The 18,866-nt window shown below is 42.0% G+C and overlaps 2 protein-coding genes across 2 annotated transcripts in view; one reads left to right on the top strand and one right to left on the bottom strand.

Annotated features, from left to right (window-relative positions):
* The window catches only part of CACNA2D4 (calcium voltage-gated channel auxiliary subunit alpha2delta 4), a 166,092-nt gene that overhangs the window by 24,520 nt on the left and 122,706 nt on the right, over positions 1 to 18,866 (bottom strand). Inside the window, exons 27-31 of the mRNA XM_083700047.1 lie at positions 9,884 to 9,945; positions 8,227 to 8,241; positions 4,077 to 4,121; positions 1,465 to 1,527; positions 441 to 511 (exon numbers count right to left, since the gene is read on the bottom strand). Of these exons, the coding sequence (XP_083556173.1) occupies positions 441 to 511; positions 1,465 to 1,527; positions 4,077 to 4,121; positions 8,227 to 8,241; positions 9,884 to 9,945 (256 nt within the window). The remainder of the gene's footprint in view (positions 1 to 440; positions 512 to 1,464; positions 1,528 to 4,076; positions 4,122 to 8,226; positions 8,242 to 9,883; positions 9,946 to 18,866) is intronic.
* Positions 16,249 to 18,866, top strand: part of LRTM2 (leucine rich repeats and transmembrane domains 2) — a 28,261-nt gene continuing 25,643 nt past the window's right edge. The window contains exon 1 of the mRNA XM_083700797.1: positions 16,249 to 16,530. The gene's annotated coding sequence lies outside the window, so the exon portion shown is untranslated. The remainder of the gene's footprint in view (positions 16,531 to 18,866) is intronic.

Below are 18,866 nucleotides of genomic sequence, written 5' to 3'. Positions count from 1 at the left end.
TCAGAAGACATCTTAAGGCAGCCCTGTTCAGCGAAGTTTTTAACGTGTGATATTTTACTGTATTTTTAGTTTTTATGGAAGCCGCCCAGAGTGGCTGGGGAGGCCCAGCCAGATGGGCAGGGTATAAATAATAAATTATTATTATTATTATTATTATTATTATTATTATTATTATTATTATTATTACTGGCTGCACCCATTATTATGCAGTTCACACATTACATTTGCCTATGTGAGCATGTACCTGGAGATGCTTGAATCTTTCTATGGATAACAAATGGGAATAAGTCCTAACAACTGAGGCAATGTTCCACACCCCACTGTCTTCATTCTCTTTTTTAATGTTTAGCTGTGTTAATTCTCAATGGGGATGAGGCATTTTGCTTCAACCAAGCTCTTTTCTGAAAGGAATTCAATACAGAGGAGATAGTAATACTTACTGTTTGAACATTCCCATGCTTATAAGCTGGGTCATAACAGAGCCATCCACTTCTCCCAAAAATTTGCTGGTCTGCAAGCACAGGGAGATAAAGAGAGAAAAAAGCAGAAACTATAGATAAACCTCCTCAGCTTTTTATCAGTCCAGCTAATCCATCCCCACTACGCGTTTGAAATCCTATACTTAATATTGCCACTATCATAAAACAAGCCCTTTAAGCAGGCGGTGCTCTGCTATGTCCTCAGGCTGTTTAGCAAAGAGGGGTTTAGAGAAGTGTGTGGCGCCATGGTCAATAAAAATGAAATGCAAATCTTAGCTCAGCCATGCACTCACCACATGGCCTTAGACAAGTCACCATTTCTCAGCTTATCATCTAAACTATGGGGATAGTAATACAGTACAGGCGTACTATATGGTATGATGTTGTAAGGATGAAGCAGTGCCCACTATCCATGAAGATAGTGGGTTCCGACGAGATCTTGATGAGATCTCACAAGGTTTTGGTGAAATCTCGCTGGAAGCTGCCACTGCTGCTTCTCTGCCACTGGAAGTGGTGGTGGGGTGAGCAGGGTGCCTGCAATGGGTGCCACCTCCTGGACTTCTGCTTTCTGCTGCTTGTCCACCTGATGGACAAGCCCGCCCTGGCTGGAATGTAGCCTATTGTGCAAGAGTTACTTTCATTGCTCCACCCACTATTACCTCTAGGCCTGTCCAATGTTGGCATGCAGCCTCTAGAAAGTTGACCATGAGGTAATGTGGCCTGGTTTAAAAGAAGATAAAACTCAACCCTGAGTTCCTTATTGGAAAGGTAGGGTGCAATTATAGTTAATAAATATAATTATTTTGGGAGATACACAAATTTGCATGAAGTCTAAAAAGTGATTAGTGCACGTATTCACTGTTCTTTTGGGGGAACGCCCTGAAGTCCCCTTAACAAAAGAAATCTGCAGATTTGTCCAATTTGCTCCTCCCTGCCCCCCAGCTCTATAAACAGGCTTTATAAGTAAACACAGAAAACTTCTTACCTGTTTTGAGGCTTTGGAAACGAGTATAAATCCATTATTATCAATGAGAAAGCAGTTCAGATTCTGAAAAGAAAAAAAGAATGAGGAAGGAATTTCAGCTATAGAGAAGACAATATTGCCTAGTATGAAAGCTTCTGCCTTACCCTGTGAGCTGCTATGATTCTGCTTCCACAGTTCTAGTGGTCTTATGTAAGCCATTACCGTTAACTCTGGCTCCAGTTTGCTCCCACCACTGGCTTTTAAATCCATGTACACACAATGTTACCCAAAACAGAAAGCTAACCACTTAGAGATTTCTAAACCTAATTTTATTGTTTTGCAATCAAGCAGTATATAAAATTTGTTAAATAAATCAGATAAATCCTGTAGTTTCCTGAGAAATACAACTGTTTGATGTGTTTCCCCATAGACTGCCATTAATCTGAAAGGAAACTTATGCCACATTCGTTTTGCAATTAAGTTGAGCTGTGTACACTTGAGACATCTATTATTATTATTTATTAAATTTGCATATCGCCATATACCCATAGATCTCAGGGCAATTACAATATAAAAAGCACAAAATACATAACAAAAACTAAAAGCAGCTCAATAATCTCCCCCTATTGCGCATGCACAGATGAGTTTCATGAATAGGAGCTTGGGGAAGTGCTATAGGGGCAGGTCTTCACGTTGGGTGAAGACATCCCTGTCCCCTTTGTGGTGTGTACAACAATCAGCAAATGTGACTTGACGTGTGGGTGTGTGCCTGGGGAATGTCCTTGCTGTGTTTTAAGCTGCTAATGTGCACATCACCTAAGACTCTCTGATGTTTTGTTATTTCTGTGCTTGCTTACAAGTTTCCTGAATTTGATATCAGAGTACTGGTTGTACTTTTGCACTACTATTGTAGGCTTACACTCCATACTGTTTTCCCCAAAAGTAAAGCATATTTGGGGGCTCATGCGAGGCTATCCCAGAATCCTGTTCCATTTGGCTTCATAGAGCTCATGCAGTTCTGTCTAGACTCTGTAGCATTCTTTGTAGCATCTTTGGGGCAAAGTCAACACAGCGGTGTACTGCAAGGTACAAGTCCGGTAACTCATTAAAAAAGCAACTGCAGGCTAGAGAAATGAAGTAGATGTTTTTCTGGAGCTCTCTAGCTTTCTCCATACTCCAGCACATGTTTGCAATTTGGTCTCAGGTTCCTCTGCCCCTTTGAAATCCAGCTTGCACTTCTGGGAGTTCTCAGTCTACATACTGCTTAAGCCTGAATGAACACTATATTCACATTCTTATCTTCATAATTAGTCATAGCTGTGGTGTAGTGGTTAAGAGCGGTAGTCTTGTAATCCTGGGGAACCAGGTTCGCGTCTCCGCTCCTCCACATGCAGCTGCTGGGTGACCTTGGGCCAGTCACACTTCCTTGAAGTCTCTCAGCCCCACTCACCTCACAGAGTGTTTGTTGTGGGGGAGGAAGGGAAAGGAGAATGTTAGCCGCTTTGAGACTCCTTAAAAGGGAGTGAAAGGCGGGATATCAAATCCAAACTCTTCTTCTTCTTCTTCTTCTTCTTCTTCTTCTTCTTCTTCTTCTTCTTCTTCTCCTCACAATGTTTTCATAACAATTAATTAAACTTAATGACACTCTCAATACACAATTGATATTTGGGAATAATATGGGGTACTGCAATTCTGTAAGCTTTCTAAATGGATTCCAGAATTATTATGAAAGTCCAAGTCCTTCCAGTCCACATAAAACCCTCAAGAGGTTTTCATATGCCATTTTTCAGAGCCACATTGTCTTATCAGAACCTTCAAAGATGTATTTTTAAGGCTTCTTGCCTTGAGTGCTGGTCTGTAACTGAGGAAACAAGAGGTTCAGATCCTTGTTTAGCTAGGAAGTTTGCTAGGTAACCGTGGGCCAGTCCCGTCCCCCCCCCATTCTAACATACCTTGGAGACTAAAAGAGAATGAACCATATGCACCTTTGCATTTCTTGAGGAAAGGATGGGCTAAGAATGCAATAAAAACTAATGCATTTTCTTTTTCTCACATTTTAAACAGCTGAGAGGTTAGGCTGATTAGTGGTCAGTAAATAATTTACATGTATAGAGCCACCTGGGTTCAAATTCTGGCTAGGGACCAAACGGGACATGATGAGGCTGTACTTTATCCACATCCCTACTTCATGGGGGTCAGGTTCATCATTTACATGGGTAAAACATGTGTAGAGGAAAGTGGAAATCTGATCTCCCTGCCATCTTATCTCTCTGCGCTCTTCCGCTTTACTCAATTTGTCCAGCTCACGTCTGGTGTCAAAAATGAACTAGGAGAAAACTGCTTAAAGCATAGAACACGGGAAGTTTCTCTCTCTTCCCCCTTGCAAGGAATAGACCCACCCACTTTATTTCTGACGGTTGCCCTACCATATCTGGTTTGGATCTCAGGCAAAGAGAATGGCCCTCAGCAATGAACCATCTCTTTACCCCATCTGTAAAAAACAAAAACTGGCCAAGCAAATAAAAAGCAACAGGGGAATAATAACGATCCTGAGTCACAGAACCCTCAAGTTACATTTCCTCAATTATAGGTCTGAACAATTAAAAAAACACTAAAAAAAACTAGCAACTTACATCATTCTGACAGTTCAAGGGACACAGACCATCCACATCACTGCACTGGAATACAAGAGGAGGAGTTAAATAATGTCTCACTTTAGACTGCATTTACCTGGGCATCATTAGGTATTTTTACGGGAGTAAGGAGCAGGCATGTCTAACTCAGGCAATATTTGCACATCATATGCTGGTGTGTTACATCCCCTTCAGCTTTCTCCACAAGAAGGATCATTTTAAGTAAGCCTATGAAAGAAGTGTCCCAGTGGTCTTTTCAGCTCAGCTTCCTAGAGTGGCAGTTGTGGTTATGCTGTATTTTATCTTAAATTGGATTAAGCTTCTTCACCATGCCTTGTTCACCATGACTTTTCTGAAATGTTTCCAACTGAGACATGCATATGCAGATGTACAAGAAATATGAGCCTAGGAGTTTGGAACAAATACCACTCCCTGGTGTTTGCTTCTTATGTGTTAGATACATGTTTGTTGCTTCATATGCTGTGTTCAGTGTGGAATGATGACTATTTGGTGCATCAAAGCAAATTTCAGTGTAGGTAAACATGACAGAACCAGATGCCCTTGATAGTAATAGTAAAGATTGTTACACAATGGAGAAAGCAGTGACAATGTTGGCTGCCTCTGATTTTCTGGTAACAGTTTGACAAATGATATATGAACATTGTATAGTGTCCTCAGGCACTGTCCATTTGCTTCAGTTGAAGATCTGAAGTGAACCAAAGTTGACATGTGTCACAGCACTGAACCTAACAATACATGGAGGGTTAAATGGTGAGTAAGAAAATATTGTTGGTGCCTGTGGGTTTCATAATTATCATTCATTCTGTGCTTACTGATTTGTCCAGTACAATTCTTCCATGTGTGTTTCCTGCCATGCGTTGGATGACCAATCTGTTGTTGGAAATTACTGGAGGAATATGTTGTGAGGGGTTGCATAAACTGTGAGTTTTAGGTTGGTTGGAAGATTTTAGCATGCTACACATTAGTTTTTTATTACCTTATCTTATGGTTATTATGGGTATGGATATTGCATGTTTATGTATTTCTTAATGTGAATCTTCTGAAAGTCGGCTTCTTGTCCATGTATGTATTTAGATGTATTTGGATTTTTGGTATTGCAAACTGCTTCAAGATCTGTGGATACTAAGCAGTCTATAAAAAGGTAAAGGTAAAGGACCCCTAACAGCTAAGTCCAGTCGCAAACGACTCTGGGGTTGCAGCGTTCATCTCGCTTTACTGGCCAAGGGAGCTGGCGTTTGTCTGCAGACAGATTTTCTGGGACATGTGGCCAGCATGACTAAGCCGCTTCTGGCGAAACCAGAGCAGTGCACGGAAACGCTGTTTATAGAGGACCTAAATCAGGGGTGGGGAACCTTCAAACTGCGAGGCCTCCCAGTGAAGGAAATTTGGAAAATGAATCGTTTTTTCAAAAAACAAACACCCAAAACCATGCCCATCTGCCAATCAATTGATGTTACTCCAGTTGATGGGCAGGGGTGGGGGGTTGATTCTATGTTAGCTGTTCCCCTGCTATCAAATAGTATGCACAGCAGAAGCAGCAGGTTTTAGCTCTTTCTCATCAGCTGATAAGCAGGGATTAAATCCTGCTCAGTTTGGCTGCATGAATCTATTTCCCTTCTGGGAAGAGCCACATGCAACCAATGCACAGCATGGGGCTGTTTGAAAGTCCCTTTGCAAGCAGCTCTGCACTGTTCTTTGAACCTCCTTTGCACACATACTGTATACAAAGCAGCAGGTTTTAACTCCTGTTCATCAGGGGTAAAAAGGTAAAGGGACCATTAGGTCCAGTCGCGGATGACTCTGAGGTTGCAGCGCTCATCTCAAGGGGGTTAAATCCTGCTCAGCTTGGCTGCATACACCAAAATCCCCTGCTGGGAATAGATGCACATGACCAAAGTGCAACATGGAGCTGTTTGACAGCCCCTTTGCAAGCAGCCCCACTCTGTTCTTTGAACCCCCAGTTTTTGAACGTTTAAAGAGCACCTCAGGGCTGCTTAAAAAAGGGCTTTCAATCAGCTTATGCTGCCCTTTGAAGTCCCAACAACTGGGGCTATCACAGTGACATCAGGCATGACATGAGGATGGTTCTGCCAAATTGTCAAATCTGGCCAGCAGAGGGGGGGAGGGTTATATCTGCCTGTCAGCTACAAAAGGTTTCCTGCACTAAATAAATAGATCTGTCTTTTTCACTTTTCTATTTTTTTTTTAACAGAGGACTGTTATTATCTAAGATGCACAAGGGAGAAGCTGATGAAAATGTTGTCTTTTTATTAAAGAACAACAATAATTGAAGAAATCATGGAGCTTCTTAATGTGGATCAGTCATTTTTTAAAACATGCACATTAGCCCACGAATCACATGCCTGCTCTGTGGTTAATGGAACAGATTGGGAAAATCTGTCAATAAAAGTACTGCCAAAGGCACCCTATTGCTGTCAATCAAACCAGCAAGTATGAAGACACATAGATGATTGAGTGATAATCACTGGGATTTAATGGGAGAGCTCAATTTTCTTTCTTTTGACCCAATTAAGACATAGAGGAAAGGGAGTGTCTATCTCCCCAAAGCTGCTTACTCCTCCATCAGGAGGCCAAATCCCAGTTAAAATATTTTTTTAGTAAATGAGCAGTGTCCCCCAATTTTACAGAAGGGACACCAAAAAAGAAATAGATTGAAATTTTCTTATATGAATTGCTATATAAACCAGGAACACTGAAATATCCACAGAAGTATTTATTGTTATGAGTTTGCGTGGTCAGGTGGAGTCCCCCAAACCTTGGGTGGCCCCCATGTGGAAACCATGGTGCCTCATTTCCAAAATGAAACATGGGTAAGCACCAGGAACCTCGCACCACTTGGAGATTGAGGTGTTGTGCAGCTCTATTGTAGAAGCCTGGGAGAGGGTAGAAGTAGCAACCCCTTAAAAAAAAATAGCAGGCTATTTAAAGGTGGGGAAAAGAGCCCTGTCAGCTCTGGTTCATTGTGCCTGTGGCAAAGATTCTGCCATATGTTTCTATTAAATATAGACATTTTCTTGATTTGTACTGGATAAAATAAGCTGTCATCCTGACTGTAACTTTCTTTATTGCCTTGTCATTGTGCATTAGAGCAAGAGGTTATGGCACCCTGACAGCTAATTTGAGATGTAGATTCAACTCAGCACCAACTGAATCCCATTCTTTGATTAAGCTGCACAATCCTGTCAGACAGGAATGCAAATATTTCCTGGAGACAAGAACTGATTGTGATAATCAGATTCCCACTAGTCTGTTTACCCTTCCAGGGCCCACCTGCATATTAATTAAGCTGGTAGGCTGTAGAAATTCCATTAAATGCTTATGATTGGCTTTGCATCATATGAAGTGTCATATCTATCACAAAGACAAAAAAATCTTTTTTTTTCCGTATTAAGAAAATAGTTCTCCTAGGTGTAGACTGACATCCTGAAAGGGAGGCAGGGGTTGGGTGGGCAAATGTTTTTGCAGTTAAAAAAAAACTTCTCCACCTGGTCTTCTGGAAGCAATGTCTACTCTCCACAGGCAACTAAGCTGATTAGTTATGCCCCAGCCTCCACTGGCACAAAGGAGCAATCAGATGGAATACATTCTGGAGAAACAGATTGGTATTCTGTTCTTAGAAGCCATGTCTTAGAAAGCAGGCTAAATCCCTAGCTCTGGAAAGATCAAACTTCACCTGATGATGCAGCAACAAGGCTAGTAACTATTGTGAACTTATTTGCAAAGTTGTTTAGAAGTTGCACAGGACTGAATCGGACCGTGAGCTCAGAATCAAGGCTTTGTAACTCTAGCTGCTGCTCTAGGGCTGCTGGGGTGGAAAAGCTTAAAATGCACTTATTCATGAAATATGTTAAAGCTCATCAGCCTCTGATGACTTCATAGGTATCAAGCCATTTCTGAACCTTCAAACTTTTCCCATTATATGACTCAGACTCTTTAGTGCTTCTTGGCAACTTGCTTTGGTTTGTCTGCAATATTTAGGTACTCTACATATAAATGTATTCAACCCAACTCCTGACACACAAATGACACATGACTATCAACGTTTTATGAAGCACACACAGGAAGGGGCTTCTGGGAAATCTCTTGGCCTTCAAAGCTCCTTACTTACATCAGTGTCATTGGGCTGGAAGATGGTAAATGGAACCATTGACACGCAGGTCATTGCAGAACATGGGAGGGAAGTGGAAAGAGGAGACAAAATGTCCATTAGTAACTCCTTATTGAACCATTATTGACTGCCAGTGAACCAAGAGAAGGCTTCTTACACATGAATGGGTGCTGGAAACAGAGCCAGAAATGTGAGCAAGTTTCATTTCAGCACCCTCAATCATCACTTTCTCATTCCCAGCTAAACTTTGTACAGTGTATAATAATGTATAACTGCACACATGTAAGGAGGCTGACAATGCCAAGTTCTTAAACTTATTTATGACACTTCTCCCTCTGGGAATGAAGTTTTAGCCTCCATTTATTCTCAACTAGACAGTCATCTTTTGGGCTGGTGGGGGGTGGATCCAGTTCTCAGTGTGCACCTTTCCCTCAAATGTCTGTGATTATGGGATGAATGTGGTTGCTGTTGTGGTTAATTTAACTTTTCCTGCATTCACCTTAAGGTCCCAGGGTGGGTTACAACAACCTAAAATACAACATTAAAAACAGTTTAAAATGACTTACAATCACAAAAATGAGGTGGGTCCTAAAAATATACATCTCAGGTGTCAAATGCCAGTGTAAAAAGGGGAGTTCCACAACAGGGGCTGCCACAGAGAATGTCCTTTCCCAGGCTACCACCATTCCAAGCTTCTGGGGCAACGAAACTATCAAGAGGGGCCCCTCTTCCTATCTTAACACCCAATAGGATCTATAGGAAAGGAAGCAGTCTTCAGGTATTTGGGGATTTAAACACTGGTGTGGGCACGTTAAATTAAGCCCTGAAGTGAACTAGCAGCAAATGCAACTAGTAGTACAGAAAGTGCTTACAACCACAGTACTATTAGATTGTATCAACAACACCCTTTTAAATTCAGCCTTAAGAAAATAGTTTGAAGCAGAATGAATCGCCATTTAGATCGGGGTAGGCAACCTAAAGCCTGGGGGCTGGATGAAGCCCAATCGCCTTCTAAATCCAGCCCACCGACGGTCTGGGAATCAGCATGCTTTTACATGAGTAGAATGTGTCCTTTTATTTAAAATGCATCTCTGGGTTATTTGTGGGGCCTGCCTGGTGTTTTTACATGAGTAGAATGTGTGCTTTTATTTAAAATGCATCTCTAGGTTATTTGTGGGCATAGGAATTTGTTCATTTCCCCCTCCAAAATATAGTCCGCCCCCCCCCCCATGGTGGACCGGCCCACGGCTGAAAAAGGTTGCTGACTCCTGATCTAGATTAAGCAGAGACAGCATGATGGAGCGCAGTGCAATCAGGATGGTAGAGGGGAGTCGGTAAACTTTCTGCCTAAAACCAAACAAGATTTTGAAGGGCTGAATCGGTACAAACATAATTCCACAATTAAATGTGTCAGCTGCAGTGGATTTAATGCCATGCCAGGCTTGTGATGTTCTGTTAACATGACGTTCTGAGAACAGACTGGCAGCTGATGCAGCATTGAAGTTGTCAAAGGATTAGCAAAACGTGTCATTTAAAAACTAATCTATTGCACAAATCTGTTTAATACACATTTTAGAAAGGATTTTGTGGAAATGTGGCAAGTAAAACATCACCATATATCACCTTCTGTTTTTGTACTATACTTCAGCATTCTTACCTGCTGTGTAGCCATCCAAAACTTACGCTGAAGAAATTCTAGTTTGATTTGCACACCCACAGCTATGGAAAAACAAAACAAGGTAGGTTGGGGAGAGAGAGAGAGAGATGTTAGGGAAAGAAACTAATTATTTCCATGCAGTCACCAGAAGAAATTGCACCATTTCCAAGTGTAAATGACAGGTAGATGCTGAGTCAGAACATAAAGTGAGAGTCAGGGGTTTAACAAGGTGATGCAAACGGAAGCATCAACTGCTGTGCTGAAGTGCAGACACCTGCCTCCCACTAAACACTACCAAGATACAACAGGCTGCCAAAACACTTTCCCCTTTGGTTGCTGCAGATTATAAAAGCCATCTGATATAATCATGATTCAAAAGTGCAATATAGGAAGACTCTTAGGCTGCAAACAGAAAATACAGTAATTCTTAAAGAGAGCTGAAAGTGGCAGGAGACAGGTATTGCTTCCCAAGTTCTCTACATGTGTCTTGTTTGTTCCAAAGAAGCCTTTACTCCAAAGGCTTTTGGAAAATGTATAAAAACTCTGCAAAATCTTTTTACCAGAGGCAAAAGTACACAGTAGGAGCAGTGCTTGCATTTTCAAATTACCTTCAGTTCTTGGAGAGGGGAATCTTTCTCATCTGTTGTCTGCCTAAAGTCATCTCGTGTGTTCATGGCAGAGGTAAGATCTGAAACTGAGATCTTGGTTCACAGATAAGTCCCCTGGCCTTCATGCCACACTAGCCTCTTTACCCTTGGAATCTGATGTTGGAATGCAGCTTTGAAAGCGTGAAAACCATAGAGGAAAGAGTTCTGTGCTATGCGTACATTGAACCTGGCAGCCAGCATCAGGGGTAGAGTACATCATTTTTGCTCTCGGAGCCATGGTGTCAGTGTCCTTCATGTCATGTTTCTACTGCTGGTACATCTTAGAGCATTCTTATAATAAAATGAATCTGACTGTTGTGGAATAAGGAAGGGAATTATTTCCTACAGCTGCCTTCTCCCTGAATTCCTGAACATGCACAACCAGACAAGACACAAGATTCATCTGGGTCCAAGTTGTAAAGATGTAATGGAAATAGAAAAGAAGAGACTGAATTTTTCTCTGGCATTATTGGCTAAATATTCATTGAGTTACACTGAAGAGGCAGCAGTGAGGATCTTTACAGAATAATAAAAGGCAGGTTTCAGTCTGAGTGCTAAGCAGGAGCCAGCAAAGAAACACCACAAGCCTGGCCCCATGGGAAAGAATTGAGGAGCCTGGCCGGAGGTGAGTATAACCATGAGACATACTCTCCTGTCACTTTTACAGTGCAAATCTATACATTTTTACAGCCACTTTTCAGTCATCAAATTGTCCACTTAACTCAGAACTGTCTACTCTGACTAGTAGTGAATCTCCATATTCTCATGGATCAAGATTGTACCTGATCCTTATTTTTTAATTGAAGCTTTTGTGTGGCAATTCTTGTAATAATACAAAAAAGGATATTAAAATAAAAGAATAAAATAAAAGGGAGATTTAAAATACGGAAGGGGGTAGTAGGTTGAGGTGTTTTGACCATTTAAACTGGAAAGGCATCCATAGCAGTGACCAAAGGAGGAATGACCACTGAGAGGAGCACAGATAGAAGAAATGCCATGGTGCATCTGCAGCAGCACAACAAGATGTCTTCATCTGCCCCAGCTACAACAAAACACGTCTCTCCCATATTGATCTCTACAGCCACAGCAGGCGATGTAAGCCTCCAATAGTTTGACTTCATCCCCAAAAGTGCACTCCTAAATTGTCTTCTGAAATAGACGGATGCCAATAACAATTCTACTACTATAGATCCATCCTCAGGGATCTATCATGCCCCCAATGGGCCTTATTTCCAGGTAAATATGCACAGGACTGCAGCCTATGTCACTCCTGTGCCATTTCTCTTTTTTGACCCAGTACTGGTGAGGTGGATTGCAAAGGTGAAAAAGGTAAGACAAAAGACAACCCATTCTAAAATTATCAGCAGTTGCTATGCTGGAGGGGTAGGATTTATTTATCTTTAATGGAGTGGGCTCACGTAACTCTTTCAGTAGTACAGTAAAGCAACTATCAAGTCTAAAAAAGTAAAATAAAAATAAAACATTAACTTTAAAAATAGGCTTCAAGATGTCACAGGTATTTTGGTACAAGAAGGAGTATATTATTCACCAGTGAAATCGTAGAAACAATAGGTGCATGCAACACAGCAACAATATTCAAAACAGCAGTGCTTATTGCTGTGGAGTTGCTTGTAAAAGGAATAATTACCTACATTTCTCCAGGACCTGGTTCTAAACATTTTGAGGGCTGGGATACTGCAATCACCACTACCCTCCTCCAATTTTACTAGTTCCTGAGCACTTACCCATGAAAAACCCATATTATTTGGTAAGGACCTGCAACTAATATCCCTCTGGTACTATTTGATGCGAAAACATCATAGGCTGTAAATGAGGCTGTTTGCAGATTTGGTTTAAAAGACATTCTGCCTTTGTACACAGGGTAAATTCCCTGTTATCCCTTGAAACCATTCAAGTGAGAACCATTTCCTTTATCACAACTAGATCATATCACTGGCCTGCAGCTTTCTTACAACTCTTTAGTGGATAATGCCAGAACAACAAACCTTAGAAGAACATGAAAGTACTAAGCATTTCATGTTTTCACCAGAAGAAATCTAAATCCTGGCAGATTGTGCAAAGGGAATGAAAAACATGGTAAAGAAGAATCTGTTTTCCATCCATCCAACAGAATACACAAGTAAATCCCACTGCATTTAGTAATTAGCAGGAGGGTCAATACAATACAGTTATGTCAAAAGTGAAGATTACTAAGTAGTTAATAAGCTTCATATCAACAAATGGAGAAGGTAGATAAATGGTGTGGGGGGGGGACAGGGAAGTTTGTGTGCGAGTGGAGTGGGAGTAAGAAGCAAGCCAAAGTTCAGGGCTAGCCATGTAGTACATTCTTGTACAGCAATTTGTACTCAAGCTACCGATACCAGATATGGCACTTGTCACTGTTCGGGCTGCATGCATTTATGCATAGGGTGCATGTGTAAGAGCATAGGAAAAACCATGCTGAATCACAGTGACAAACCAAATGCCAGTGAGAAACCTGCAAGCCAAAGCTGAGTGCAACAGCATTCTCCCTACCTGTGATTCCCAGCAATTGGTATTCAATGGCCTCTAACAGTAAGCTTCCCTTGGATTAAAAAGCAACTTACCATGTGGAAAGGAAGGCAGGAAGAAAGGAAGGTGTTCGAGAACACAACGAAAAGCCCCTTTCAGTACACCAAACTAGCTATATGGATCCTAACCTATATTATACTGTATTAGTTCTCTATCACTTGCAGCTTGTCCTTCAAAAACATGCAGAAATGGAAGGGACGCATCTTCTTTCCTAGTCACAATTTTACGTAATTTAAAAGGGACACATTACGTAATTTAAAAGGGTATCTCTACCCAGGTAGAAATGTTTGTGAGAGAAGCCAGATATAGAAGGCCTCAGACCAGGGATATCCTGCTAGCAGCTTGTGGGCCAGATCAATCCCCAAAAGCAGTTTGGAACTTGACAGCCCTATGTAACTGAAATGACAACATGGGGTAACCTCTGCCAAGGGTTGTAAGGAAAATGTTTTCAAAAGGTGTGAGTCTGAGAAATTGACATTTAAGTTCTCTGACTCACATTTTCTGAATTTATTTCAATAAATGCTTCAGTAAAACATCTGCCCATATGTACTTCTTGAACAGCAAGATTAACATATGAGAAACGTGGGCAGGTAGGATATGGCCTTTTCCATTGTGGCATGACAACTGTAGAACGCCTGTTCAGGGGAGATGCCAACTGTCTCCATCACTGCCCAGAATCTGTCAGGCACCAAAGGATGTGCATTTCAGTTGGCCTTTGGGGGTATATTGATTTATCTATGTAAATATAAAAGCTTGTTAGCCTAGCATCAATGCTTATGACCAAGAAGGAGGGTCACCACTCCTAGATCTTTCTTTGGTGGCAGAGTAAACCAATAATTTTGGAAAGGAAGATTTCATTACATGTCCCCTAATCTGAGTAGGTTTCAGTTGGGATGTTTTGGAACACAGTAGGCTAATGGGAGCCAGTTCTTGGAACCACCTTCACATACAATGGTTTTGTAATCTTGGACCCTATTACTGCAACCCATTTTTTCATGCCATCAGGATCTTGTCCATTGTCCCACTGGTTTCAGACTACAGGAAGGAAGGCAGGAAGGAAGGCAGGAAGGAAGGAAGGAAGGAAGGAAGGAAGGAAGGAAGGAAGGAAGGAAGGAAGTTCTGTTGTGCAGTTCCATCTCTGAGAGAGAGACAGAGAGAAGAAAGATGGCTCCTTTGCACCATAATGGCTAAGAAAACTGGTCCCAGTTACTGTAAGTTAACAGACAATTATAACACATACAAATCCCTCAAAATCTGAACCCATTATGCCTTCTCGAAGGACTGCAAAAATTAGTTACTTAGCTTGGCTTTTAATAGCTAGTGCTAAGCCTATTCACACTGCACATAGTTAAACTTCAAAATTTGCTGCCACAAGATATAAAAATGGCCTCCAGTATGAATGGCTTTGAAAAGGGATTAGACAAATTCCTGAAGACTAAGGCTATCAATTACTACTAGACATGATGACTATGCATGACCTCCAGCATTAAAGGTATTAGACCTCTGAAGCAGTGTTCTAGTTGCTGGGGATCATGGGGAGGAAAGTGCTGTTGTGCTATTGTCCTGCCTGTGGAACCACAGATATCTGGTTGTGCACTGTGGAACAGAGTGCTGGAAGAGATAGGCCTTTGGTCTGATCCAGCACAGCTTTTCTTATGTTCTTATGGCAGTGGTAATTTAAATTTCATTGGGTGTTCTGTATTGTATTGTTACCCATCATGAACCTTGGGATGCAGCAGTATAAAAACTGAACTTAATGAAGTCTTGCTGCAGAATGTTTTTCTAATTTTACTAAGCGTGGCAGACCCGAGACAACTCTTTGAAAATAATTTTCACTTTGTCCATGCTGCAAACTCTATTCCTTTCTACCTGGTTCAATACACTCCTGTCTACATTATTCTGCCATGGCAGTTGGTTTGCCTTTTAAAAAGGGCATCATTTCATAAAGGAGGACCTGAGAGTAACCAGAAAGAGACCTCTTTTTATCTATTTTATCCTTTTAGTAAGTGAAAAATGTCTGCCCATCAAGTGCTTGTCCTATTTTGCTGAATGTCTAAGAGCCATTATACTTAAAAAGTAACTTCAGAACAGTCTAAAAATAATTAAAAATGGAAGTAAAGCAAATACAATCTAAAAAAAGGAGAGGTGACATTGGAGGGAATGCAGTTAGAGCACATAGGATGAAGGGTAATTCTTGCTGGACTAAGCTTTGGGAAGGGAAATCGAGGGCAGAAGAAAGATGTTTGACAGAAATGAAAATTTGCAGGAAACAAAAAAGGACATAATATGAAAGATTTCATAGAGATAGCTGAGCAGGTCCTCCTGGACTGATACCCAATCTACACATTATGCAGACTGAGGTGACTGACTAGGGATGGAAGAATTATAGGAGGGTGTTTGTACAGGAATCATATTTCTTCATATTGTGTCGCTCAGCTCTCAGTCTCAGCCCTATCTAGGGATGCTGGGGATTGAACCCAGAGCCTTTTGCATCCAAACAGATGCTCTACCACTGAGCTATAACCCTTCCACCATAGGCTACTTTTTCTGCCATGCTGTTGTAGCTGCTAGCTCTTTATCCAGAGTCAAGTTTCAGTCCATCTTGGAGACAAACTGTATTTTCTCCTTTCTGCTTTCCAGGTTGCCAAAGAGCCTGGGTGCTGTCTTCCACTCTGGCCCCTTAACCCCCTACTCTGTGCCTATTCCAAATCCTATTCCAAATCCTGGCAGGCAGCCAACTCCTTCACTTTTCACTGTGTTTTTTATTGTGCACAATTAGTCTCCTTTCTTCCCCATACCTCCCGCTGCTTCATAACAAGGGGAAGAAAGGAAGGAGGATGCTTAAATCCCTCCTGATTATCTGCTCCTGCTTCTCAAAAAGGGGTGAAGGGAGTTCAAGCAATACAAAAGCACCTGCTGTTTCCCAAGGAGAAGATGAGGGTAATTCTGAGCTTTCAAGCTCCTGACAGACTCTAAGACTGTAGATGTTTTGAGAGTAGATTCTGCTTGCTTGTCTGGGTCGGCTCCTTCTCACTGGGTGAGCCTGTGTGTCTGAATGTGCATGCATGCTTCCCCCCTCTCTGTGTGTGCACTGCTGCTGTCATCACAGATGTACCCCCAGCTGTCACTCCACCCTGCTCCGTCTCTTGCTCTCTCTTTCTCTCTTCCCTCTCCTCCCCACTTGGCGCTTTCTCGATTATTCAGCTGACTGCCGTCCCTATTGCACACAGCTATCTCCCCTTTACTCCACTGCTGCACTTTCGATGGTTCCAGAGTCTTGGCATCATGCAGGGCGAAGGGGGATGATGCCGAGCGGCGCTTTACGAGCGCTTGCCTGCCTGCCTGCACATCGCTTGCACAGAAACGTTGGGATACCCACAACAGGGTTTGGCAACTCTAAAGAGACTCCATCCCAGCCAGCGGAGAACTGTAAGTAGCGGATCTTGTCTCTGTGGTACCATCTGACCGCTGGGAAAATTGCTTCCACTTGTCTGCCCTTTGCCATTCTGTCCAGAGGGTATTCACTGATTTAGGGAGGGATTTACGAGGCTGATGGATCAATCTCCCTCACTTTCTGTGTGCATGAAAAGGCAATTCTGAGGGAGAACACAAATGACCAAAGCCACGGGCCAGTCATTTGATTGACAGAGTGGCAGGTGATGATGAGTCCAGTGCGGATAGTTGTGGGTAATCAAAGTCAGATGCAGAGGGCTAGAAGAAATAGTGCCTGCCAGCCAGTGATAAGGCATAACGCTTCCTCAGTGGCAAAGATAGTTATAGCCTCAGAGAATAGGCACCGTGAGAGTCAGTAGTTTGGATCGCCGTTGCTTATGCCTACCCCATCTCCCTGAATACTGGATCTTCTTGCATTCCCATCAAGAACAATTTCATATGGAAACTTGCCCAGAAATAAAGGGGTGAAGGGAGGAGAGAAGTACCACTTTAACTAGTCACAGTTTTATAGGCACAATTTCTAGACTGAGTTGCTTCTTTAAAAGAAAGAAAGAAAGCTGGGCAAAACGAAGATACGGACAAGGAATACGAAGGAAGAAAAAACGAGTATGTTTGTGGACTAAGAGCTTGTCCATAGAAAGTTCAGATGCCAGCAAAGAAGATTTGAATGTGATAAGGCACTTTCTCTTGGATTTGTTTTTTTGTGCCCCTGTTCCACTGATGCACCGCATGAGAATCATGCTACAAAACATGAACCAAGAGATGCCGTGCTGCAAGAGGAGCCAAAAATAGTTGTCTCATCCCTTCCCCCCTCCCACTGCTGCCCTGGAGGCTGGTCCCGGAGATCAGTGAACCTTTGTGAAGGTGTCATGCTGGTGGAAGCAGGGGGAGGAAAAGGGCACAGGCTACCTTTTTGTAGTTTTTGATACATAGGAAGGATTTACTCAGAAGAAAGCAGGAGGCACTGAGAGGAAAAGCAGGGAGAAAAAGGGGGGAGGGGAGGGCTTTCTAATCATTTCCTCTGTGTGTGTCCGCCTGTCTGTGTGTGTGTGTGTGTGCGCGCGCGCAAACAAGATCAGAGAAATGTGTGTGCTGAATGAGACAGGGCGCACACATGCATCTCTTATTCACAGCAGCCTGCCACAATGCATCCATTTCATTGCCTGTCTTTATTTATTTTAAAATTAAAGTAGGAATTGTTTGGACCTCAGCTGATTTCTAGACCTACTTACCATGCAGCGTATGGAAATGTTATTCTATGGTATTGCAGCTTGGCATAATAATAATAATAATAATAATAATAATAATAATAATAATAATGTTTTAGACCCTCACCCACTGAGAGCCTTATCTATCTATCTATCTATCTATCTATCTATCTATCTATCTATCTATCTATCTATCAACCAATCAGAACAACCCTGTTAGGTAGGCCAGTATTATGATAGCTATGTTATGTGAGGTGGACGATAAGGTTAAGAGATAGTGGCCTCTTTTAATGGGCTCATATTTCAGATTGAAACGGGGGTTTCCAAGCTTATATATTACCCTCTTCACCACCAGTAAAAGGCTGGAAAGTCAATAGTGGGTGGAGCCAGAGCCAATTAATTCTAGTTTTGTCTCCATCTTTCTCTCTACTGAGTTTATCGAGGGCAACACTGAGATTAAGGAGGAAGCAGCCAATAGGAAATGCTACCCACTGGATTGGTTTTAAGTAAAAAGGCAAGTGGTTGAGAGCAGACTAAGGTTGGTGGGGCACTATCCTGCTTGCCACAAGGGACAAGCCCCTCCATTGTTTACCATGCCACCTTTCAAAAATCTGGATCTGAACTTTCCCCATACTTTGAGAGAGTTCTGGTAATGGGTTCTGTCCCGTTTTAGTCATAAATCTAGTCGCAAACAGGGTCAGTATATCTTACCCTCAAATAATTCTCTGCAACTTGTGAATTTCAGGGAAAAAAAACTTAGGAGTTGGTTCAAAGCTGGGGAAGCAGGGACAGATCCTTTCCAAGGTGCTGCTATACAATAGAAAGGGGGATACTTTGCACACTATAGAACACATGGACAGATTTGTCACAAAGGTCAGAAAACTAGGGGCTCCTCCTCTTTTGTCAGCTGAGGTCATTCCAGAAGCAGAGACCACTTTGCTCTGGAGCTTTGCTGCTAGGGTCCATTTTGTAAGACTGGATTGTTCTGCAACTGCCGAGAATGAACAATGTTTGCTAGTGGATTATTTCAAGTGAGTGAAGGGCCCGAGGGAATTGTATCCCAGATTGACATTATTGCAGACACTATAAACAGTCACCATTCTA

The sequence above is a fragment of the Podarcis gaigeae genome (assembly GCF_964106915.1).
Source record: "Podarcis gaigeae genome assembly, chromosome: 10".
In the NCBI taxonomy this organism is placed as follows: Eukaryota; Metazoa; Chordata; class Lepidosauria; order Squamata; family Lacertidae; genus Podarcis; species Podarcis gaigeae.
The sequence above is the reverse complement of the archived record's forward strand: the minus strand, read 5'-3'. Positions and strand labels throughout refer to the sequence as shown.